This window comes from Gymnoscopelus microlampas (genome assembly GCF_963454915.1).
Source record: "Gymnoscopelus microlampas genome assembly, chromosome: 14".
Lineage (NCBI taxonomy): Eukaryota > Metazoa > Chordata > Actinopteri > Myctophiformes > Myctophidae > Gymnoscopelus > Gymnoscopelus microlampas.
Genome location: NC_139951.1, coordinates 13,634,470 through 13,661,065, shown reverse-complemented (window position 1 = coordinate 13,661,065; position 26,596 = coordinate 13,634,470). Strand labels below are relative to the sequence as shown.

The window sequence follows — 26,596 nt, the reverse complement described above, 5'->3', positions numbered from 1 at the left end:
TATTTCCTATTTATTTACATCAGAAAGCGTGTGTTTAACCCCCTTCAATTGTAGCCTCACTTGGTTTGATCCTGCATGCAACTACTGCACTCCATTCCCAACAGTCTCAAGTCCCTGGTGACCATGATGCTGGTTGGAGCTGACCTGAAGGATCAGAGCGCTGCTGACTCCCAGGCCTGCCTCACTGTCTCACAAATACATATATTACACAGCCGTATGAGTTGGGCCTGAGTGTAAACTATGATTGGGTCATGGAAGTGGAGAATCAGTTGGCTACTGCCATCTGTGAGAACATTGAGAAGGTTGGTGTTGTGTGTCCTGCTCAGCTACGTAAAGGGCTCTTCACTGTGAGTGCCCTAGCAAACCTTGATCATAACCCATCAAGAACCACAGCTCAGGGGTCCTTCCATGACTCAGGCATCCGTCTCTGATATTGGCAAAGCTGCAGCAGGATGCCTTCTTGGACATGATTGAGGGACCACATGATGAGAAGACCAAAAAAGCTTGGAGACAAGACATGATCACCAAGAGTCCAACATTCCAATACTGGGACACCATCCTCAACATGGACATTCTGGGTCTGATATTTGTGCGGGCCCACAGAGAACAGGATTTTCCCCTCCATGTGGAGTGACTGAAGGCTCTCGTCCCATAGTTCTTTGCTCTTCATCACCACAACTATGTCCACATCCGCGACATGGAATGCTTGCCAACTTCCATTCATGAACAATAATAAACAACAACACCACGAAGAAGGAATGGCTACACAAAAGACATTCAAAGAGCAAACAATAGCACTTGTGCACACCATCAGTGGGATGGGCAATCCGATGGATTGCCCATAAAAGCCTGCAGTGAGCTGGTCAAGTGCGGTTAGTTGTTGTGCAAAGTGCTCATGCAAGAAGGCACGCTGGCACAGATCTTACCACCTATACAAGGCACTCAATAATCTGGCACCCCCCTACCTCTCTGATCTTCTCAAACCTTACGTCCCCTCCCATTGCCTCAGGTTCAGTAAAGCCAACATCCTGGAGGTCCCAAGGCCACGTGCCGTACCTGGGGGGACAGGGCTTTTCTGTTGCTGCCCCCTCCCTCTGGAACGCAGAACGCAACTCCATTACCATATTAAAGACGCCCCCTCACTTCCTTCACAACCACACTCAAAACACATCTCTTCAGGATAGCCTTTACCAGTTGAGGTCTAGTTAGGATGTCTCCCCAACCCATGCTTATCCTTTTATCGTTTTTAATCTAGAACTTATATCTTTATTGTTTTAGTTTTTCTTATTAAAGTTGGTTCCTTCCTTTCCTTATATAAAGCCACTTTTGGTACTGTAGGGTAATGTACTGCTTTTGTCCGCCGTGTCCACATTTTTCTAAAATCTGGTCCTAAGCAACCTGACTTTAACAGCATAAGCGCTTGAAAGAGGATGTTCATTTTGCAAACAGCAACGTACAGAGCCCTCCAGGGCACACATACGGGCAGTCATATAGCCTAATCGGTGGTGGGTGAAATTGATATTCAAAACGTATTCCAATCATAACATAGCCTACCCTCTGGTGTGATTCATGTAGTTTGACAAAGATTATTACCATGTGATAGGTTATATGATCCCACTCGCAAACAATGAAGGAGTGCCGGGTTGTTGCGCACAGTCTGCCAAAATTACGCATAGCCGGGCCATGATGGATTGCTTTCAGGCTTCACATGGATCAAGGGGGAACTCGACTGTCCCTATAGGTACATGCTGCCACGCCAGGTAAAGTTCCAGACATCTGTGGGGTTGTGGACGATATTGCTTTAATAGGCCTATTTTTGCATTAACGGGGTGCCATTGGAAGTTCCGAGGGAGCAGTGGATATCACATTCCCAACTAGATCTGCAAAGTAACTAGTTTTCAAATAATTGTAGTGGAGTAAAAGTACAAGTACTGAAAATTGGAAATACTCCAGTAAAGTAAAACATACCGGAAATTGTACTTAACTCATTCCCTGCCTAGAACGACTTCTGTCCCATAAGCCATGCCTGCCTAGAACGACTTTTTATTTTATTTTATTTGACCCAAAGACCAAGGAGATGATTTTTCGAGACTCCCATCCACTTCCTTGTTCACTAAAAACTTAAAAATTATGTATCTCGGCTCCTGAGTACTTTTTTTTTTTCAATGAAAAACTTGGCAGTGGGCAAACGCGGCCAGAAATAATTCAGACAGTGAATGAGTTAAGTAAAGTACTTCAATTTATACCATTGTATATTACTGTGGAAGGCATACGCCAGAAGTCTACGATGGAAAATCATTTGTACATTGATAATTTGTACATTGATAGACAAACATATTTTCTGGACCAAGTAATTATGATATTTCATTTCTAATTTGATTTACTTAATTATATTCTATATGGATCACTCCAACAGTGTAATGAAGAGGAGCACTGTTTTGCCCTTTAGAGTAATAAGGTATCCCTAATGGGTAATTACGTATGTATACGTTTATTTGTTCAGCACATTTCAACAACGAGGCAATTCAGAATGCTTTACACAAAACATGAAGAGCATTAAGACACATTATAAAAGGACATTTGTATTAGACTACAGTTAATTAAAGTCGTGGAAAGGAAAGAATAAAATGACAGAATCAGTGCATAATCAAAAACCTCAGTAAAAGGCAAACAGAAAAGTCTTCAGCTTGGATTTTAAAGAATGTGATACAGATGTGACAGGAGTTAAGGTTAAGTTAAGTACAGTTAAAGACTTTTGAACACTCAATATCGTTTTACTGTTGTCGTACTTAATAGTTTTTATTTACAAATTAATTGTATTATCCTCTTTTTATTTAAAGGCCATTTGCTGAAAGCTACTGAGATGAAGGAAGACTATATAACATTCTTGTGCAGATTTGAGACAAAGACTGTGTCCCTAGAGAGATGTGTTACCACAAATGCTGTCATAGACAGTGCAAAAGGTTTCTTGAACTTTTCTTACAAGCTAAACAAGCAAAAGGCTTTTAACCTGTATGAATCCTCATGTGTGCTTTCATATTTGTTCTTTGGTTAAAGGTTTTGCTACAAGCTGTACAAGTACAGGGCTTTTCACCTGTATGAATCATCATGTGTTTTTTTCCTCAGATATTCAGACCAGTTAAAGCTTCTGTTACAAACTGAACAAGCTAATGGCTTTTCCCCTGTATAAGTCCTCACATGTCTTTTCAGAGATGAAGTTACATTACAGCTTTTGCTACAAACCAAACAAGCAAAGGGGGTTGTCCTCTGTATGAATCATCATGTTTTTTTTTCAGATTGTGAGGACCACTAAAGCCTTTGCTACAAACTAAACAAGCAAAGGGTTGTCCCCTGTATGAATCGTCATGTGTCTTTTCAAATTTCGAGTATGGGTAAAGCTTTTGCTACAAACTGAACAAGCAAAAGGTTTGTTCCCTGTATGAGTCTTCATGTGTGTTTTCAAAGTTCCTGATTGTGAAAATCCTTTGCTACAAACTGAACAAACAAATGGTCTTTCCTTTGTATGAGTCCTCATGTGTCCTTTCAGATGGTGAGATAGGCTAAAGCTTTTGCTACATACCGAACATACAAATGGTCTTTCCTTTGTATGTGTCCTCATGTGGTTTTTCAGATTGTGAGATAGGCTAAAGCTTTTGCTACAAACCAAACAAACAAATGGTCTTTCCATTGTATGAGTCACCATGTGTACTTTCAGATGTTCAGATCGGCTAAAGCATTTGCTACAAACCGAACAAACAAATGGTCTTTCCTTTGTATGAATCCTTGTGTGTTTTATCAGATCAGAATTGGAAGTACACACTTTGGCACACTCTGTACAACAAAAGCTTTTCTTTCCTGTTTGACTCCTAATGGATGGTGTTTGTTTGGACAATGTCATGTTCTGAGACAGCTTCTTGCTCAAAGACAACCTTTGTTCTTCCACATGTCGTGTCTTGTGTGATTTCAGTGTATTTAAAACAGACTGAGTGTCACTGTCTTCAGTATCAGATTCAGAACAGTGTGAAGCCCGGTCATCACTGTCCTCAGTAATGTCAGATTCAGAACTGTGTGAAGAGAGGAGCTGGTCATCACTGGTTGGTTGCGATGTTCCACAGTGCTCTAAATCAGCTTGTGTTTTCATACGTTTAGTTGAGGTGCTAGCTAGAGGCTCTGTCTCTTGGTTTTCATCATCATCTTCACTTTTCACTGCTAGTAATGTCAAAGATGACCCTAGAGCCTCCTGTGGTCTTTGAAGTAGCTCTTCCTCAGGTTCTTCTTTAATCTGTGGAGTTTCTAGTTTCACCTGGACCAGACTGGGTCTCCTCTCCTGCTGTTCCTCTTTAATCTGTGGAGGTTCTAGTTTCACCTGGACCAGACTGCGACTCCTCTCCTCCTGTTCAGGGGAAACCTCCTCTTTACACACAGGAAGGAGTGTGAGATCTACAAGGAGGAGAGAGGAGGTAAGCAGAGAACTTCTCAATGTACTGTATATTCTGATTGTATCAGTTTTATTCAGACGTGTCACATGTGTCAAGTGACACATGTCAAAATGTTTGTGTACAGAAACCTCACATCTCCAAATTTCAACATGTTATGGTTTTCTTTTGTAAATGAATGCCCTACTTTGTCCTACAATAGTGTCTCACAAAAGGAGTGAAAATAGCCGGTATACAAGTGTTGCAAGCTTGTAGATTTGATATTTGTGCTATTTCCAAAACATTTTAAAGAGAACGTGGAAGTATGTGTGCATGGGTTTTATAAATATTGAACCGATGAAAAGTATAAAAAGAGCTTGTAAATAATAACTAAATTGGATCCATTGGAACACTGGTTCTTTTTTCCATTTCGTGAAAAGTAATAGTTTTAGACATACAAGGTTTCCACCCGACAGCAATGATATAATATGCAACTGTCCGACTGGGGTTGTCAACGAATATTACCAGGGATGGGTTGCCGGTGGAGCACCACCGGAGCACCGCTACACTAGCTGCGCACGCGCCCACGAGAGAGCCGTCACCGCACGCGCCTCAACAACTATAGAACAACAGCCCTCTACCTGGCTGCTTTGCATAACATTAAGCTACTCGAGAAAAGCCATGGAATTGAATGTGTCGCATTCCTCTCACAATGAGTTGAATTTAATCATCACCCCAATCCGTACAAAGTTACTGGTTAAACGGGTATCAGCCTTGATGTTCATCAAGTTACATGGGCCACCTGTAGATGACTGGGACCCTACAGATTATGTAATAACTTGGAATAGATCCCATCGTTTAGCAGAGGACCCAAGAATGAGAGCTGTAGGCTACCAGACACTCACAAGGTTATGCCTGACCGTTGTTGGAAGTTCTTATTATGACTGTTCATATGATTGTTTTAAAACCACTGTTTTGCAAACAATGTAAAGTATTTAAAAAAAAAAGTCATTCCAGGCAAGTGTTCTGATTATTTTAAGTACTTATGTGTGGGTGAGTCTTTGTAAAGGGCTTTTATATCAAACTAAAAGGAAAATGTAATAATTCATTAATTGAAACAAAAATAAAAACAACACATTATCAATGCAACTAAATAATAATAAATATAATTACATTAAAAATGACATATATTGAATACAGTATTTCAACTAGTTGAGTTCCTATGTGCACACATGTGCGCTCGTGCATATGTGCATGCATGTGTGCGTGACGTCATTAAAATAGAGCTCCAATAGCTCAAAAATCAACAGCACACCACTGAATATTACACATTCATATATAAAATGTAATATTAAAGGAATATTTGATTGTAACAATTAAGATGCAAATACAAAAAAACACAAAAAATATAAAGTGTATTTAGCCAAATATCTCCACTTTCCCACGAGTTTCACTCAGACCACATTTTCTCTAGTGAACACATATGGTATTTGTAAGGTTGTGCAGTTTGCAAGAGTTTAAACCTTTTGAAATGCCCCCCAAAAAGACTTCAAAAGGTTCAACCCTCCCCTGACCCCAGTTTGAGCATCACTGCGGTGAAGTAATTAATGAAACCTGTCCTCCCCGGGGGGGAGCTATTTGAAAATACAAGCTCACAACGCATCGCGATGCGACGTGTTGTGAGCTTGTAGATCTGCTATTTTCAAAACCTCTTGCAATACAATGTGGAATATTTGGAATATACAGAAATGCTCCCTGGGCACAAAACATTTTTAATGAAAATATTTCAGAACCACTGGTTTAAAAAATAGTTAAAACATTTGGAATCAAGCCTAAATAAGCAACTACACTTTAGAAACCAGCCCCAAAAAAAACGCAACCCGCAACTAGCAATTTTTACAAGCAACTACAGAAAAAGAAGCCCATTATATGGTTGGGGGCCAGACGGAAATGATTGTATTTACTCAGCTGCACCCTCTACAGATCTGGCCAATGGTAATTTATAATGACCAGATCTGTAGAGGGCGCAGTTGAGTAAATAAAATAATTTCCGTCTGACGGACATTTTATTTTCTGCCAAAATAGTGTATAGAGAAGCCTCTGTATAATGAGACGAGACGTTTCCCACCATGGAGAATAGTCTTTCAACAACACAAAACAGCCTTTGTTTCGATGAGTAGTGAAATCATTGTCTTTATTTTCACTACAGTTGGAGACCTCGCAGTCTCGCACGGTAGTGGAAGTTTACAGTTTCCATTGAAATAGCACCGCTCCTAGAGAAACTTGCCAACGCTCAGGACAGAGCTAAGTTCGGCCAGAACTACGTATGTGTTAGTTTTACATGAAGCATGAACCAACCTGCTCTGTGTAGTTTGATGTGTGGCTGTAGCATCACGTCCAGCAGTTTGTTTTGTCTCTCCAGCAGAGTTTCTAGTGTCTCTGTCTCTCTCTGGAAGAGGTTGCACATTAACTCTGCAGCCGCACTGAGGCGCTCCAACACAAACACTCGGACATTAAGCTTCACACTACAAACATCACCACGCTGCTGTTTTTCCAAAACACAATATCTCCTCTCCCACCGACGTCATGTGTTCATTTATCGACAGCCGTACAGACTTCATTTGACACATTTTACCTCCTTTAAGAGACATTTTCACCAAGCTCTCTGTTCCTACTACTGTAATATACTTATATGATGTGTAAAGCTACTGTAATATACTTGTATACAGTGTAAAGGCACAAATATCAACAATTCCACCATTACGCTAACGGCTACTGAAAATAAACAACACACATTTACTTCCGGGTCATCGTGTTTCAAGAGCGTGCACTGCTGCCTTTCGCCACCTGGTGGAGGAGGTGTGTAAATGTTACTGAATAAAGATAAGATTAGATAGATAGATAGATAGATAGCCACCATATAAAATCTATTAATGCCAAAATCTCAGTTTCCAAGCCACTTAGAAGGTCAATCTTGGTGTCGTTAATTAATACACATTTTCTGGGACAAGGAATGCAATAAAACTATAGGGAATATCAATAAGTGACCAATTCTGCCAATATTAGATCATTTGGTCCATTCTGGCAAATTTGTACACAATTATGTTTGCATCGGCTAGATTATGCACAACATATTGGTATGATTTTTATTACACGTTGACAGATCTGACTCTTGTTATTTCCTATTTATTTACATCAGAAAGCGTGTGTTTAACCCCCTTCAATTGTAGCCTCACTTGGTTGGATCCTGCATGCAACTACTGCACTCCATTCCCAACAGTCTCAAGTCCCTGGTGACCATGATGCTGGTTGGAGCTGACCTGAAGGATCAGAGCTCTACTGACTCTCAGGCCTGCCTCACTGTCTCACAAATACATGTATTACACAGCCGTATGAGTTGGGCCTGAGTGTAAACTATGATTGGGTCATGGAAGTGGAGAATCAGTTGGCTACTGCCATCTGTGAGAACATTGAGAAGGTTGGTGTTGTGTGTCCTGCTCAGCTACGTAAAGGGCTCTTCACTGTGAGTGCCCTAGCAAACCTTGATCATAACCCATCAAGTACCACAGCTCAGAGGTCCTTCCATGACCCAGGCATCCGTCTCTGATATTGGCAAAGCTGCAGCAGGATGCCTTCTTGGACATGATTGAGGGACCACATGATGAGAAGACCAAAAAAGCTTGGAGACAAGACATGATCACCAAGAGTCCAACATTCCAGTACTGGGACACCATCCTCAACATGGACATTCTGGGTCTGATATTTGTGCGGGCCCACAGCGAACAGGATTTTCCCCTCCATGTGGAGTGACTTAAGGCTCTCGTCCCATGGTTCCATGCTCTTGATCACCACAACTATGTCCACATCCATGAGATGGAATGCTTGCCAACGTCCATTCATGAACAATAATAAACAACAACACCACGAAGAAGGAATGGCTACACAAAAGACATTCAAAGAGCAAACAGTAGCACTTGTGCACACCATCAGTGGGATGGGCAATCCGATGGCGTCAAAAGCCTGCAGTGAGCTGGTTGGTTGTTGTGCAAAGTGCTCATGCAAGAAGGCACACTGGCACAGATCTTACCACCTATACAAGGCACTCAATAATCTGGCACCCCCCTACCTCTCTGATCTTCTCAAACCTTACGTCCCCTCCCATTGCCTCAGGTTCAGTAAAGCCAACATCCTGAAGGTCCCAAGGCCAAGTGCCGTACCTGGGGGGACAGGGCTTTTCTGTTGCTGCCCCCTCCCTCTGGAACGCAGAACGCAACTCCCCGACCATATTAAAGACGCTCCCTAACTTCCTTCACAACCACACTCAAAACACATCTCTTCATGATAGCCTTTCCCAGTTGAGGTCTAGTTAGGATGTCTCCCCAACCCATGCTTATCTTTTTATCGTTTTTAATCTAGCACTTATATCTTTATTGTTTTAGTTTTTCTTATTAAAGTTGGTTCCTTCCTTTCCTTATGTAAAGCGACTTTTGGTACTGTAGGGTAATGTAGTGCTTTTGTCCGCCGTGTCCACATTTTTCTAAAATCTGGTCGTAAGCAACCTGACTTTAACAGCATAAGCACTTGAAAGAGGATGTTCATTTTGCAAACAGCAACGCACGGAGGCCTCCAGGGCACACATACGGTACAGTCATATAGCCTAATCGGTGCTGGGTGAAATTGATATTCAAAACGTATTCCAATCATAACATAGCCTACCTTTTGGTGTGATTCATGTAGTTTGACAAAGATTATTACCACGTGTTATATGATCCCACTCACAAACACTGAAGGAGTGCCGAGTTGTTGCGCACAGTCTGCCAAAAATATGCATGATGGCCCGGCCATGATGGATTGCTTTCGGGCTTCACATGGATCAAGGGGGAACTCGACTGTCCCTATAGGTACATGCTGCCACGCCAGGTAAAGTATATATATATTGCTTTAATAGGCCTATTTTTGCATTAACAGGGTGCCATTGGAAGTTCCGAGGGAGCAGTGGATATCACAGTCCCAACTCGGAGGGATGAGACCTCGGGACCTCATCCCTTCTAAAATTATGTCTGGCAAGTAGGCTTAACAGACAGCGTAGGTTTAGTCAAATATTTTTATTTATGTAATGCATGTTTCAGGTTTTCGTTTTCTATGATACATATATGATAAAGAGTCATGGCTAGAAGTTTGTGATTTACTAGTAAATTACTACTGTATCTCCACATCTTCCACACAGCATTGTTCTGACAATATTACACTTTTTATTTTGTTCAACTGGACTTACGCTGTTACGATTGGTCCTATTTTGTTGTATTTGTGTAAGGTGTTGTGTATGTCTGTGTGCTGTTCTATTGACGGCTCGGGCTGCGAGTGACTTCACTAATATGATTGTAGGGGTAACTTTCCGACAGAGGTTGCTCTTTCTTATTGGCTTCCGAGAAGAACTCACGGGATGTGCTTCTGAAAGAAGGGTGTGCTATGTATGAGTGAATGGACGTGTTATTTAAATGACGGTCGGTTGAAGCCGTCAGATTTATCAAGCCTCAGACCATTTGTACGCTGGGAGTGGCTGGATACGATTGCTTGATAAATCACATGTGGACGTGGTGGTCTGCTGATTCCTGGATTCTACGTTCCATTGATAAATGAGGGCCACTGTGTTTGATTCCAGCTCTCGTGTGCCATGCATTCTTTAAGACAGGGGTCCCCTTCAACCTTTTTCAGGCCAAGTACCCCTTAGCTGAGAGAGATGAAGCAGGGACCCCGCTACTACATGTTGTTTAAAATTGTGTTACAGATTAAACTTTTTTTAAATAGATTTCATAGATACCTTCATATTGTTTGACAGCACTGTCATCAGTGTTGTATTGGATTCATGTTAATGTGTATTTTCAGACATTTAACCACTTAAACCGTCAATACTTGGTAAACTTCAACTTGACCTTTGGCTCTGTACTTTGTCTGCTCTTTGTTCCCTCTACTACACCAAACCTCTGCTTTAATGATTTATGACTTTGCCTTTTGTGATTTTGGTTCTTCTTGAGGATTTTTGTGTTGGACGTTTTGCTTGCTATAAATGTGCTTCTTTGAGTTTGCATGTACTCTTTGGACCTTTAGAGACTTTGTGACTTTTGTGATTTGTATTTCTGTCATTAAAGACTTAATTTGTGTCTGGAAATTGAACTTTTTGTTACCCACGCTGTCTCTGCATGTGAGCTATCACCCTTTTGAGAAGTCTAAAGGTCAATATAGCTGCAAGCAGCGATAATACGGGGCCAGTGAATAGAGAGAGAGAGAGAGACATGGAAACGGAATAGATTGAAGAGAGAGAGAGAGTGACATGGAAACAATAGATTGATGAGAGAGAGAGATGGAAACATAATGGTTTGATTGGACATCTCAACCTACTGCCATTAACAGGATTCGAACTCTCAACCTTCAGACTAATAGGCTGCAACACTACCTATAGTGCTATAGCTTTGTCCAGGCTGATATTGTCTGTTGAAGATCATAAACTCTTGCCTTCTTTCATGAACCAAGCCCCTGTTTCACTAACACTAAGATCACTCGTTCACAAACCATTTACCAATGAAGAAATTGTACATCTCCTCAGAACCAAAACTAGTGAAAGTAGCCGATCTACAAGCTCACAAACCATGAAAAGTTGTGAGATTGTAGATCAGCTATTTTCAGAATGAAGTATGTCATACGTTGAAAAAACGTACTCTCAAATAAGCATTTCAGGTTATCTTTACCATTTGCACATGTATTCATTGATACAGTCATGTTGTTTGCAATTCAACTTAAATTAAGTCTGCATCAAGTGAGGCTTGAACTGGCGACCTTGAGATTGTGAGGCATTCATTTAAGGGAGACGCCATTGGCCCAACAGACAAGTAACTGTGAAAAAGGAGATCACACAGATGATACAGTTTCACGCAAATAGCTGAAAAATCCTGGGTTTAAGTGTTTTTCAAACTGCTCAAAATTGCGGACAATCTACGGGCGGAGCTTACTGGTCAAAGCGATAGATGTGTTCCTCATGAGTCAAGGCACAAGTGTAAGCAAGTTTCACGACTTTCGGCCAAACGAGGCATGACTTTTTCCTGTTTAAAATTTGCATTTTCAAAAAATTGCTATAGCGCCCCCCTTTGGCCAATTGGAGTGAGATTGGTTTCAGTGATATTTGGAATGACTCTCTACATTACTGCAACGTTTCAAAGAAATGTGAGTCTTGCATGTATGTGTTAGGGGCAAATGAATAATTTTCATAAAACTGCAATAGTTAAAATCTATCTCCTCCTGGGATTTTTGAGCAATCTGCACAAAACGTTTAACACTTGAACTTTGGACCACTGCCTACAAAAATTTCCAACGGATTTTCCATAAGTGAAAAAATGCAGAAGTTAGGAGCCAATGACTGTTTTTCATATAATTCAAAATGGTGGGCGATCTAAAGGTCAGAGGTCAAAAGTCAGAGTGTGAAAGTTGTTCAGCATGAGGAGACGCATATGTGTATCCAAGTTTCATGGCTGTAGGTCAAACAGGGCATGAGTTGTACCTGTTCAAAGTTGCCATTTTCAATTGAGTGCTATAGCGCCACCTTTGGACGAAAGATTGTGAGAATTATTTCTTGATTGTTTTTCATGACCATCTACCATATGGCCGAGTTTCGTAAAAAGCGACTGCACGGTTCAGCCAGAACTGCGAAAAGTGGCAGAAGAAGAAGAAGTGACAGAATACTGCCAATAACAATACGGTTCCAGAGCTGAGCTCTGGCCCCGTAATTACACACCGGCGATTATGCGAATATACGCAAAATTCTGACTCAGTCTGAATAAATAAAAGATGTTTTTTCGCTCCGCGAAACTGATGTGGAAGCTTGCATTGACTTTATAAGGTTTTTAAAAAAAAAACATATTATTCGCATTTTAAAACGCCCCTGGTGTGTAAGGACCTTTAGGGTCATTTTTTACCTCAGCCGGACAGCGCAGAGGTTTTCCCCTGACTGTTTGTGTGTGTGTGTGTGTGTGTGTGTGTGTGTGTGTGACGGGTGTGCGTGTGTGTGTGTGTGTGTGTGTGCGCGCGTGTGTGTGCGCATGTGTGCGTGTGTGTGTGCGTGAGTGACACTAGGCAGAGTACTGTAGGTAAAAATCCTAGAAGAGCAGTGCTGCTTATGCAAACTGAAGCAGATTGTAATACAGAATTGAAAGTTGTGACAACAGTAAAACTGAATTAACATTTGAACATATTGTGTCTTATCAAAGTGAAGAGTGTTCTTCTGCACTGTCGCTGCTGTGCACGGATCCCCCTCCCTCTGACTGCATGCACGTACATTTCTGTGGAAGGCATACGCCAGAAGTCTACGATGGAAAATAATTTGTACATTGATAGACAAACATATTTTCTGGACCAAGAAATTATGATATTTCATTTCTAATTTGATTTACAAAATTATATTCTATATGGATCACTCCAACAGTGTAATGAAGAGGGAGCACTGTTTTGCCATTTAGAGTAATAAAGTATCCCTAATTACGTAATACGTATGTATACGTTTATTTGTTCAGCACATTTCAACAACGAGGCAATTCAGAATGCTTTACACAAAACATGAAGAGCATTAAGACATATTATAAAAGGACATTTGTATTAGACTAAAGCTAATTAAAGTCGTGGAAAGAAAAGAATAAAATGACAGAGTCAGTGCATAATCAAAAACCTCAGTAAAAGGCAAACAGAAAAGTCTTCAGCTTGGATTTTGACGAATGTGATACAGATGTGACAGGAGTTAAGGTTAAGTTAAGTACAGTTACAGACTTTTGAACACTCAATGTCGTTTTACTGTTGTCGTACTTCATAGTTTTTATTTACAAATTCATTGTATTATCCTCTTTTTATTTAAAGGCCATTTGCTGAAAGCTACCGAGATGAAGGAAGACTCTATATAACACTCTTGTGCAGATTTGAGACAAAGACTGTGTCCCTAGAGAGATGTGTAACCACAAATGCTGTCACAGACAGTACAAAAGGTTTCTTGAACTTTTCTTACAAGCTAAACAAGCAAAAGGCTTTTAACCTGTATGAATCCTCATGTGTGCTTTCATGTTTGTTCTTTGGTTAAAGGTTTTGCTGCAAGCTGTACAACTACAGGGCTTTTCGCCTGTATGAATCATCATGTGTTTTTTTCCCCAGATATTCAGACCGGTTAAAGCTTCTGTTACAAACTGAACAAGCTAATGGCTTTTCCCCTGTATGAGTCCTCACATGTCTTTTCAGAAATGAAATTACATTACAGCTTTTGCTACAAATCAAACAAGCAAAGGGGGTGTCCCCTGTATGAATCATCTTGTTTTTTTCAGATTGTGAGGACCACTAAAGCCTTTGCTACAAACTAAACGAGCAAAGGTTTGTCCCCTGTATGAGTCGTTGTCAGGGACCGAGTTGGTCGGAAGGAGAGACAGGGAAAACTTTGTTGGTTTTAAAACATTGTTCTCTTATTTATTTATTTTTCTTTCTTTTCTTTTTTCGTTTTTGCAAATAAATGGTTTGACAAAACAAATGTGCTCAACACAAAGGAAATTAAACTAAATAACTAAATAGACAACACAACTGAACTGAAAACTGAACTAACTAGAATGACACAGGAGGTGGACATATATAGGGACGGGTCAGACCACTGTTAATACAAAAGGGGGAAAAGACAAGACTGCAATTGAAACACACACTCAAAACCCCTGCACCACCCCATGGTACAGAGGGACTGTGATGCAGTCCAATTTCTCCAATTAGCTGTAGATCTGGAGCAGCTGATCCCCATCGTTTTGGCCAGCCCATCATGCCCATGTATGTTAGTCAGCACATCCCACAGAACTGGTAACTCAAAGAAACTCAGTCAAATCAAATGCAAATAAACTCATAGAAAAACAACTAAACAATAAATTATGTCATTTCAACTGGTTAATAATGGACAACTGAAAATAAACACACTAAATATATAAACCAAAAGGAAGAGTTACCATACATTATAGTCTCTTATGTGTGGCTGCTGAGTCAGCCATCACAGTCGTCATGTGTCTTTTCAGATTGTGAGCATCACTAAAGCTTTTGCTACAAACAGAACAAGCAAAGGAGTTGTTCCCTGTATGAGTCTTCATGTGTGTTTTCAAACTTCCTGATAGTGAAAATCTTTTGCTACAAACTGAACAAGCAAAGGCCTTCTCCCCTGTATGAATCAACATGTGTGTTTTCAGACTTTGAGATAGGCTAAAGCTTTTGCTACAAACTGAACAAACAAATGGTCTTTACTTTGTATGAGTCCTCATGTGAATTTTCACACTTTGAGATTAGCTAAAGACTTTGTTACAAACTGAACAAGCAAAGGGCTTCTCCCCTGTATGAGTCCTCGTGTCATTTCAAATGGTGAGATAGGCTAAAGCTTTTGCTACAAACCGAACATACAAATGGTCTTTCCTTTGTATGTGTCCTCATGTGTGTATTCCGATTTCCAGCTTGATTAAAGCTTTTGTTACAAACTGAGCAAGCAAAGGCTTTGTCCTCTGAGCAAGCAACGGCTTTGTCCACTGTATGAGTCCTCATGTGTCCTTTCAGATGGTGAGATAGGCTTAAGCTTTTGCTACAAACCGAACATACAAATGGTCTTTACTTTGAATGTGTCCTCATGTGTGTATTCCGGTTCCCAGCTTGACTAAAGATTTTGTTACAAACTGGGCAAGCAAAGGCTTTGTCCCCTGTATGTGTCCTCATGTGTGTTTTCAGATCGTGAGATAGGCTAAAGCTTTTGCTACAAACCAAACAAACAAATGGTCTTTCCATTGTATGAGTCCTCATGTGTACTTTCAGATTTTCATTTCGGCTAAAGCTTTTGCTACAAACCGAACAAACAAATGGTCTCTCCTTTGTATGAGTCCTCATGTGTATTTTCAAACTTTGAGATTCGCTAAAGGCTTTGCTACAAACTGAACAAGCAAAGGGCTTCTCCCCTGTATGGGTCCTCATGTGTCCTTTCAGGTGGTGAGATAGGCTAAAGCTTTTGCTACATACCAAACATACAAATGGTCTTTCCTTTGTATGTGTCCTCATGTGTGCTTTCAGATTCCCAGATTTACTAAAGCTTTTGTTACAAACTGAGCAAGCAATGGCTTTGTCCCATGAGCAAGCAACGGCTTTGTCCCCTGTATGCATTCTCATGTGTTTTTTCAGATTCACAGCTTGACCAAAGCTTTTGCTACAAACTGAACAAACAAATGGTCTTTCCTTTGTATGAGTCCTCATGTGTATTTTCACACTTTGTGATTCGCTAAAGACTTTGCTACAAACTGAACAAGCAAAAGGCTTCTCCCCTGTATGAGTCCTCATGTGTCCTTTCAGATGGTGAGATTGGCGAAAGCTTTTGCTACAAACCAAACAAACAAATGGTCTTACCATTGTATGAGTCCTCAAGTGTACTTTCAGATTTCCAGATATGCTAAAGCTTTTGCTACAAACCGAACAAACAAATGGTCTTTCCTTTGTATGAATCCTTGTGTGTTTTATCATATCAGCATTGGAAGCACACACTTTGCCACACTCTGTACAACAAAAGCTTTTCTTTCCTGTTTGACTCCTCATGGATGGTATTTGTTTGGACAATTTCATTTTCTGAGACAGCTTCTTGCTCAAAGACAACCTTTGTCCTTCCACATGTCGTGTCTTGTGTGATTTCACTGTATTTAAAACAGACTGAGTGTCACTGTCTTCAGTATCAGATTCAGAACAGTGTGAAGCCCAGTCATCACTGTCCTCAGTAATGTCAGATTCAGAACTGTGTGTAGAGAGGAGCTGGTCATCACTAGTTGGTTGCGATGTTCCACAGTGCTCTAAATCAGCTTGTGTTTTCATACGTTTAGTTGAGGTGCTAGCTAGAGGCTCTGTCTCTTGGTTTTCATCATCATCTTCACTTTTCACTGCTAGTAATGTCAAAGATGACCCTGCAGCCTCCTGTGGTCTTTGAAGTAGCTCTTCCTCAGGTTCTTCTTTAATCTGTGGAGTTTCTAGTTCCACCTGGACCAGACTGGGTCTCCTCTCCTGCTGTTCCTCTTTAATCTGTGGAGGTTCTAGTTTCACCTGGACCAGACTGATGCTCATCTCCTGCTGTTCCTCTTTAATCTGTGGAGGTCCTAGTTTCACTTGGACCAGACAGGGGCTCCTCTCCTCCTGTTCAAGGGAAACCTCCTCTTTACACACAGGAAGGAGTGTGAGATCTACAAGGAGGAGAGAGGAGTTAAGCAGAGAACTTCTCAATGTACTGTATATTCTGATTGTTTTATTCAGTTTTATTCAGACATGTGTCACATGTGTCAAGTGACACATGTCAAAATGTTTGTGTACAGAAACCTCATATCTTCACATTTCAACATTTAATGGTTTTCTATACGAATACGAATGCCCTACTTTGTTCTACAACAGTGTACAGTACAGGCAGGGTTGAGCTCTAGGGGGTACGGGCGGGTACGGCGTACCCTTAGTTCTGAGACTGTGGGGTCTGGGGGCTCGCGCGTGCTCCACATGCACTCACCGTCAGCGGCGGTCGTTAACACCTTAAAGTTTAAACAATAGCCTCTGAAGGTTCGCGCCGTCAGTGGCGAGACATTCTCAATAGCGTCTACCTGGCTGCTTTGCATAACATTGGGCTACTGGAGAAAAGCCACGGACTTGAATTGAATGTGTTTACATTCCTCTCACAATGAGAGACAACAGTCTCTGCACTGCAGAGTGTGAAGGGGATCGCTTAGCAGAGGACCCAGTTCTCTGAGACAAGACAAAGACAAGTTGTCTGATTATTTTAACTGATTATGTGTGGGTGAGTCTATGTAAAGGGCTTTTATATAAAACTAAAAGTAAAATAAAATAATTGATTAATTGAAACAAAAATAAAAACAACAAATTAACAATGCAACAAAATGATAAGAAATATAAATACATTAATAATCACATGTTGAATACAGTATTAGTAAGTGGCTATGTGCACATGCCTGTGCGCGCGCACGTGACGTCATAAAATACAGTACCCTTAGTTCAAAAATCCACAGCTCACCACTGAGTACAGGAGTGAAAATAGCCACTCTACAAGCGTTGCAAGCTTGTAGATTTGATATTTGTGCTATTTCCAACACATTTTAAAGAGAATGTGGAAGTGTGTGAGCGTGGGTTTTATAAATATTGAACCGATGAAAACTATAAAAAGAGCTTGTAAATAATAACTAAATTGGATCCATTGGAACAATGGTTCTTTTTTCCATTTCATGAAAAGTAATAGTGTTAGACATACAAGGTTTCCACCCGACAGCAATGATATAATATGCAACTGTCCGACTAGGGTTGTCAACGAATATTATCAGGGATGGGTTGCCGGTGGAGCCCACCGGAGCACCGCTACACTAGCTCTGAAGCTGCGCACGCGCCCCACATGCACGCGCCCACGAGAGAGCCGTCACCGTGCGTGCCCCAACAACTATATAACAACAGCCCTCTACCTGGCTGCTTTGCATAACATTAAGCTACTCGAGAAAAGCCATGGGATTGAATGTGTCACATTCCTCTCACAATGAGTTGAATTTAATCATCACCCCAATCCGTACAAAGTTACTGGTTAAACGGGTATCAGCCTTGATGTTCATCAAGTTACATGGGCCACCTGTAGATGACTGGGACCCTACAGATTATGTAATAACTTGGACTAGATCCCATCGTTTAGCAGAGTACCCAAGAACGAGAGCTGTAGGCTACCAGACACTCACAAGGTTATGCCTGACCGTTGTTGGAAGTTCTTATTATGACTGTTCATATGATGATGATGTTTTAAAACCACTGTTTTGCAAACAATGTAAAGTCTTTAAAAAAGTAATTCAAGACAAGTTGTCTGATTATTTTAAGTACTTATGTGTGGGTAAAGGTAAAGTCTTTGTAAAGGGCTTTTATATAAAACTAAAAGGAATATTAAATAATTAATTAATAGAAACAAAAATAAAACAAATTATCAATGCAACTAAATAATAACAAATATAATTACATTAAAAATGACATATGTTGTACAGTATGTACAGTATTTCAACTAGCTGAGTGCCTATGTGCACACATGTGCGCTCGTGCATATGCGCATGCATGTGTGCGTGACGTCATTAAAATAGAGCTCCACTAGCTCAAAAATCAACAGCACACCACTGAATATTACACATTCATATATAACATGTAATATTAAACGAAAATTTGATTGTAACAATTAAGATGCAAATACAAAAAAACACAAAAAAGATAATGTGTATTTAGCTAAATATCTCCACTTGTAACGGACCCTGGTACAGCCAAACCTTTATTTTGAAGGCTGTAGCCGGAACACGGAAGTCAGGGCGGCTGGCTTCCTGAAAGGGGGCTATTTAAACCAGTTCAGTGACAGCATGGCAGGAGAAATGTTTGTTACAGACGGCACGGAAGGAAAGACTGCACATATACTGCATGTCTAATAATAGACCTGAAAGGATGGTCAAGGAAACGACTGCACAGAAAATGTTTATTAATGGACCTGAAAGTATGGTCAAGGAAGGTGACAGAACTCTGCCATAGCGCCTAGCTGGAAGGGGAAAAAGGTATTATTTTTGTAACTGTTTTCTTGGTACTGTTGTCACTGTTGGATGCTTCATCGTTTTATTATGGTTTATACTCTGTCTAATGGTATGGATATTGTAGGCTGTGTATATAAGGTACAATGTATTCTTAATGATTAGGAGTTTATATGTCATGTTTTATTGATGCAATGTTTATGAATTGACTTTTGATGAATGTATTGTATGTTTTCTGTTCTAGTTTTCACGTTGGGTTCCGAATAAAAATGATAAACTCATCAGTCGAGCTTCACCTCCTTCATGTCCAGCTGGGTCCGCTACAGTGAAAACTTTACCCATCATCTCTACATCTACCAAACTTCACCCAAAGGGCCTGCTGTCTACACCTACAATACAATGGACTTCTCTCACTCAGTGGCATCTGAGCTCAACTTCTACTACATCAAACCTGTTTAATGGATCTGATTAACAGTTACATGGACACAAACGGTACAGCTACAGAACATTATACAACAAGGTCGGGGAAACGATAAATAAGGACTAATATGGAAAGTTAACTGTGGATATAATTATGGAAATGTTTAGCAAAAGGGTTTAATGTAATGTTCAGCTGTTTATGATTTCCTTGTTGAATTTGCAATACAGTTATAAAAAGGAAATATAATTTACCGTGTTACATCTATTTAAGGTATTTTATTTAGTTTAACTAGGCTTGTATTTGTTTATGCCAGTAGGCTAAATCTAAGGCAGAATGCCAGACATACGCATGATGGTCAAAGAGTCAGATATCCATACAGACTCAGATATTGAGAAAAAAGTAAAAGAGCTTCTCTGCCTATTTGACCAGTGGAAGGCCCTGGTAAAAGTAGCAAAGAAACAGTTAAAGTCCAATGTTGCTGAGAGCGACTCAAAACTGGTCATTGACACTTTGGAGAAAAGTAAAGACATTTCTAAACGGTATTCTGAAATCTAAAAATGCATCACACCAGAAATTGGTCTGCGATGGCGAGTGGATGCATGTGAATCTATAACGAATGATCTTTTAGAAATTGTTCATGGGGGTATGGTAGATGGAAAATTTAATGGAATGGAAGTGCCACATTTTCATGACCGGTTTAGTTGTGATCCTTTTCACTCCACACCCTCATCTGAGGCAGCAGCAGAGCTCACCACAAGGGAAGCGGAGGATAAGGCACGGATGGATCAAGAGGAGCAACACAAGGAGAAACGGCCAGGCCCGAGTGCTCTGGAAGAAAAGGACATCAAGGAACACCTGGTGGTGGAGGGAGCAGCAGTGAAGCCCAAAGACCAGGTGACGGAGGGAGCAGCAGTGAAGCCCAAAGACCCAGCCCAGCAGGGGGCAGCTGGCCTGGGCTCAGATCCCAAGGCACCTGGGGACTCAGTTGAAGCTGATGCCCCGCAGGTCGGCGAGACCGAGCTTCATGCCGTCCCTCAGAAGCAAGCCCAGGCTGTTGCCAGGAGTCCAGAGGGCCAGGCCCCTAAAGCAGTGGCTCTGGTGGCTTGCAAAGAGGACGCCAAGGAAACCGCCCCAGCTGCTGTAGTAGCTGCAGTAGAGGCGGAACGGGGGACTAGAGGAGTGCCGCTGCAACAAGGACAATCGGACAAAGCAAAGGCATCCCTTCCTAAACACCAGGAGGGAAACCTGATCATCAAGGTGGGAGAAGGACTCAAGGTGGGAGAACAATGGTACAGATCATTGCTACCTGTTTTAAGAATTTTGAATGCGTCTGGGGTCACATGATTTTGATTGTAAATCATTTGTAATTTTTAACTGTTTTTAAAATTACTGTATAATTTGGTGGGAGTGTAACGGACCCTGGTACAGCCAAACCTTTATTTTGAAGGCTGTAGCCGGAACACGGAAGTCAGGGCGGCTGGCTTCCTGAAAGGGGGCTATTTAAACCAGTTCAGTGACAGCATGGCAGGAGAAATGTTTGTTACAGACGGCACGGAAGGAAAGACTGCACATATACTGCATGTCTAATAATAGACCTGAAAGGATGGTCAAGGAAACGACTGCACAGAAAATGTTTATTAATGGACCTGAAAGTATGGTCAAGGAAGGTGACAGAACTCTGCCATAGCGCCTAGCTGGAAGGGGAAAAAGGTATTATTTTTGTAACTGTTTTCTTGGTACTGTTGTCACTGTTGGATGCTTCATCGTTTTATTATGGTTTATGCTCTGTCTAATGGTATGGATATTGTAGGCTGTGTATATAAGGTACAATGTATTCTTAATGATTAGGAGTTTATATGTCATGTTTTATTGATGCAATGTTTATGAATTGACTTTTGATGAATGTATTGTATGTTTTCTGTTCTAGTTTTCACGTTGGGTTCCGAATAAAAATGATAAACTCATCAGTCGAGCTTCACCTCCTTCATGTCCAGCTGGGTCCGCTACACCACTTTCCCACGAGTTTCACTCAGACCACATTTTCTCCAGTGAACACATATGGTATTTGTAAGGTTGTGCGGTTTCCAAGAGTTTAAACCTTTTGAAATGCCCCCCAAAAAGACGCGGTACTCGGTTCAACCATACCTTGACCCCAGTTTGAGCATCACTTCGGTGAAGTAATTAATGACACCTGTCCTCCCCAGGGGGGAGCTATTTGAAAATAGCCAATCTACAAGCTCACAACGCATCGCGATGCGACGCGTTGTGAGCTTGTAGATCTGCTATTTTCAAAACCTCTTGCAATACAATGTGGAATATTTGGAATATACACAAATGCTCCCTAGGCACAAAACATTTTCATGAAAATATTTGAGAACTGGTTTAAATAATAATTAAAACATTTGGAATCAAGCCTAAATAAGCAACTACGCTTTAGAACCCAGCCCCCAAAAAAAACGCAGCCCGCAACTACCAATTTTTACAAGCAACTTTACAGAAAAAGAAGCCCATAGTATGGTTGGGGGCCAGACGGAACTTATTTTATTTACTCAACTGCACCCTCTACAGATCTGGCCAATGGTAGTTTATAATGACCATATCTGTAGAGGGCGCAGTTGAGTAAATAAAATAATTTCCGTCTGACGGACATATTTCATTTTCTGCCAAAATAGTGTATTATACAGAGAAGGTGGGGACCTGAGACGTTTCCCACCATGGAGAATAGTTTTTCAACAACACAAAACAGCCTTTGTTTTGATGAACGTGGTGAATCGTTTTCTTTATTTTCACTACAGTTGGAGACCTCGCACGGTAGTGGAAGTTTCCAGTTTCCATTGAAATAGCACCGCTCCTAGAGAGAGAGAACTCGCCAACGCTCAGGACACAGAGCTAAGTTCGGCCAGAACTATGTGTTAGTTTGACATGAAGCATGAACCAACCTGCTCTGTGTAGTTTGATGTGTGGCTGTAGCATCACGTCCAGCAGTTTGTTTTGTCTCTCCAGCAGAGTTTCTAGTGTCTCTGTCTCTATCTGGAAGAGGTTGCACATGAACTCTGCAGCCGCACTGAGGCGCTCCAACACAAACACTCTGACATTAAGCTTCACACTACAAACATCACCACGCTGCTGTTTTTCCAAAACACACAATATCTCCTCTCCCACCGACGTCATGTGTTCATTTATCGACAGCCGTATAGACTCCATTTCACACATTTTACCTCCTTTATGAGACTTTTTCACCAAGCTCTCTGTTCCTACTGTAATATACTTATATAATGTGTAAATCTACTGTAATATACAGTGTAAAGGCACAAATATCAACAATTCCACCATTACGCTAACGGCTACTGAAAATAAACAACACACATTTACTTCCGGGTCATCGTGTTTCAAGCGTGCGCAGCAAAGGATCCAGGCACTGCTGCCTTTCGCCACCTGGTGGAGGAGGTGTGTAACTGTTACTGAATAAAAATAAGATTAGATAGATAGATAGATAGATAGATAGATAGATAGATAGATAGATAGATAGGTGGCCACCATGTAAAATCTATAAATGCCAAAATCTCAGTTTCCAAGCCACTTATAGAAGGTCAATCTTGGTGTTGTAAAATAATACACATTTTCTGGGACAAGGATAAAACTATAGGGAATATCAATAAGTGACCAATTCTGCCAATATTAGATCATTTGGTTCATTCTGGCAAATGTGTACACAATTATGTTTGCATTGGCTAGATTATGCACAACATATTGGTATTTTTTTTATTACACGTTGACAGATCTGACTCTTGTTATTTCCTATTTATTTACATCAGAAAGCGTGTGTTTAACCCCCTTCAATTGTAGCCTCACTTGGTTTGATCCTGCATGCAACTACTGCACTCCATTCCCAACAGTCTCAAGTCCCTGGTGACCATGATGCTGGTTGGAGCTGACCTGAAGGATCAGAGCGCTGCTGACTCCCAGGCCTGCCTCACTGTCTCACAAATACATGTATTACACAGCCGTATGAGTTGGGCCTGAGTGTAAACTATGATTGGGTCATGGAAGTGGAGAATCAGTTGGCTACTGCCATCTGTGAGAACATTGAGAAGGTTGGTGTTGTGTGTCCTGCTCAGCTACGTAAAGGGCTCTTCACTGTGAGTGCCCTAGCAAACCTTGATCATAACCCATCAAGAACCACAGCTCAGAGGTCCTTCCATGACTCAGGCATCCGTCTCTGATATTGGCAAAGCTGCAGCAGGATGCCTTCTTGGACATGATTGAGGGACCACATGATGAGAAGACCAAAAAAGCTTGGAGACAAGACATGATCACCAAGAGTCCAACATTCCAGTACTGGGACACCATCCTCAACATGGACATTCTGGGTCTGATATTTGTGCGGGCCCACAGAGAACAGGATTTTCCCCTCCATGTGGAGTGACTGATGGCTCTCGTCCCATGGTTCGTTGCTCTTGATCACCACAACTATGTCCACATCCATGACATGGAATGCTTGCCAACGTCCATTCATGAACAATAATAAACAACACCACGAAGAAGGAATGACTACACAAAAGACATTCAAAGAGCAAACAGAAGCACTTGTGCACACAATCAGTGGGATGGGCAATCCGATGGCGTCAAAAGCCTGCAGTGAGCTGGTTGGTTGTTGTGCAAAGTGCTCATGCAAGAAGGCACACTGGCACAGATCTTACCACCTATACAAGGCACTCAATAATCTGGCACCCCCCTACCTCTCTGATCTTCTCAAACCTTACGTCCCCTCCCATTGCCTCAGGTTCAGTAAAGGCAACATCCTGAAGGTCCCAAGGCCAAGTGCCGTACCTGGGGGGACAGGGATTTTCTGTTGCTGCCCCCTCCCTCTGGAACGCAGAACGCAACTCCCCGACCATATTAAAGACGCTCCCTCACTTCCTTCACAACCACACTCAAAACACATCTCTTCAGAATAGCCTTTCCCAGTTGAGGTCTAGTTAGGATCTCTCCCCAACCCATGCTTATCTTTTTTATCGTTTTTAATCTAGCACTTATATCTTTATTGTTTTAGTTTTTCTTATTAAAGTTGGTTCCTTCCTTTCCTTATGTAAAGCGACTATGGGTACTGTAGGGTAATGTAGTGCTTTTGTCCGCCGTGTCCACATTTTTCTAAAATCTGGTCCTAAGCAACCTGACTTTAACAGCATAAGCGCTCGAAAGAGGATGTTAATTTTGCAAACAGCAACGTATGGACCCCTCCAGGGCACACATACGGTACAGTCATATAGCCTAATCGGTGCTGGGTGAAATTGATATTCAAAACGTATTCCAATCATAACATAGCCTACCTTTTGGTGTGATTCATGTCGTTTGACAAAGATTATTACCACGTGTTATATGATCCCACTCACAAACACTGAAGGAGTGCCGAGTTGTTGCGCACAGTCTGCCAAAAATATGCATGATGGCCCGGCCATGATGGATTGCTTTCGGGCTTCACATGGATCAAGGGGGAACTCGACTGTCCCTATAGGTACATGCTGCCATGCCAGGTAAAGTATATATATTGCTTTAATAGGCCTATTTTTGCATTAACAGGGTGCCATTGGAAGTTCCGAGGGAGCAGTGGATATCACAGTCCCAACAGGGAGGGATGAGACCTCGGGACCTCATCCCTTCTAAAATGATGTCTGGCAAGTAGGCTTAACAGACAGCGTAGGTTTAGTCAAATATTTTTATTTATGTAATGCATGTTTCAGGTTTTCGTTTTCTATGATACATATATGATAAAGAGTCATGGCTAGAAGTTTGTGATTTACTAGTAAATTACTACTGTATCTCCACATCTTCCACACAGCATTGTTCTGACAATATTACACTTTTTATTTTGTTCAACTGGACTTACGCTGTTACGATTGAGGTCCTATTTTGTTGTATTTGTGTAAGGTGTTGAGTATGTCTGTGTGCTGTTCTATTGACGGCCCGGGCTGCCAGTGACTTCACTAATATGATTGGAGGGGTAACTTTCTGACAGAGAATTTGCTTTCTTATTGGCTTCCCAGAAGAACTCACAGGATGTGCTTCTGAAAGAAGGGTGTGCTATCTATGGGTGAATGGGCGTGTTATTTAAATGACGGTCGATTAAAGCCGTCAGATTTATCAAGCCTCAGACCATTTGTACCCGCTACTACATTTGCAATTGTGTTGCAGATTAAACTTTTTTTAATAGATTTCATAGATTAACCACTTAAACCGTCGATACTTGGTAAACTTGACCTATGGCTCTGTACTTTGTCTGCTCTTTTTCCCCTCTACACCAAACCTCTATAATAATAATAATAAACTTTATTTATATAGCACCTTTCATGACATAAATGCAGCTCAAAGTGCTTTACAGGGGGAAATTACAAAAAATAAAATAATGCAAAAGTGCTTTACAGAGAAAGCAACACAAAACAACAATAAAGCAAAAAACATCAAAGCAGTTTAATATTGGCAAAAAATAAAGGCACAGTGACATAAAAAAGATCAACTAAAAGCAAGAGTGAAGAGGTAAGTCTTGAGCTGTGCTTTAAAGGTATCCACGGAGGGGGCCTGTCTTAGGTATAATGGGAGTTTGTTCCAGCAGGAGTTCAGGAGTTCAGCAGGAGTTCTGCTTTAATGATTTTGGACTTTGCCGTTTGTGATTTTTTAAAGTACTTAAAATTAGTAAAACGTAACTAATTTAAGTCAAAGCACTTGAAAGTTACTAAATTGAGTAAAAGTACTTACACACGCACTCACTCACTCACACACACACACACACACACACACACACACACACACCCACACACACACACACACACACACACACACACACACACACACACACACACACACACACACACAATAAAAATACATTTGAGAAAACGTACTATGAGTACTTAAAAGTAACTTAAGTGAGTTAAATATTTAAAAGATGTTTCTGCCAATATAAAGGTATTTTAAAGCAGTCTTAGGCTAATGTGTGTGTGTGTGTGTGTGTGTGTGTGTGTGTGTGTGTGTGTGTGTGTGTGTGTGTGTGTGTGTGTGTGTGTGTGTGTGTGTGTGTGTTTTGATTGAATACTTTATTAACAGTTTGTAAAAAAAAAAGCACAGAAAGTAGCCTACAGTTTAATACAAATACAATG

General features: G+C 41.0%; 1 protein-coding gene across 1 annotated transcript; it reads right to left on the bottom strand.

Annotated features, from left to right (window-relative positions):
* Positions 1-81: 81 nt before the first annotated feature.
* LOC311060055 (uncharacterized protein) lies at positions 82-22,616 on the bottom strand (the record flags this gene model as incomplete). The annotated part of the gene is made up of 5 exons (XM_084078183.1): positions 82-184; positions 985-1,094; positions 3,581-4,366; positions 16,470-16,669; positions 22,385-22,616. The coding sequence occupies 5 exons, from the start codon at positions 22,614-22,616 to the stop codon at positions 82-84; spliced, it is 1,431 nt and encodes a 476-aa protein (XP_083934309.1).
* Positions 22,617-26,596: the final 3,980 nt, after the last annotated feature.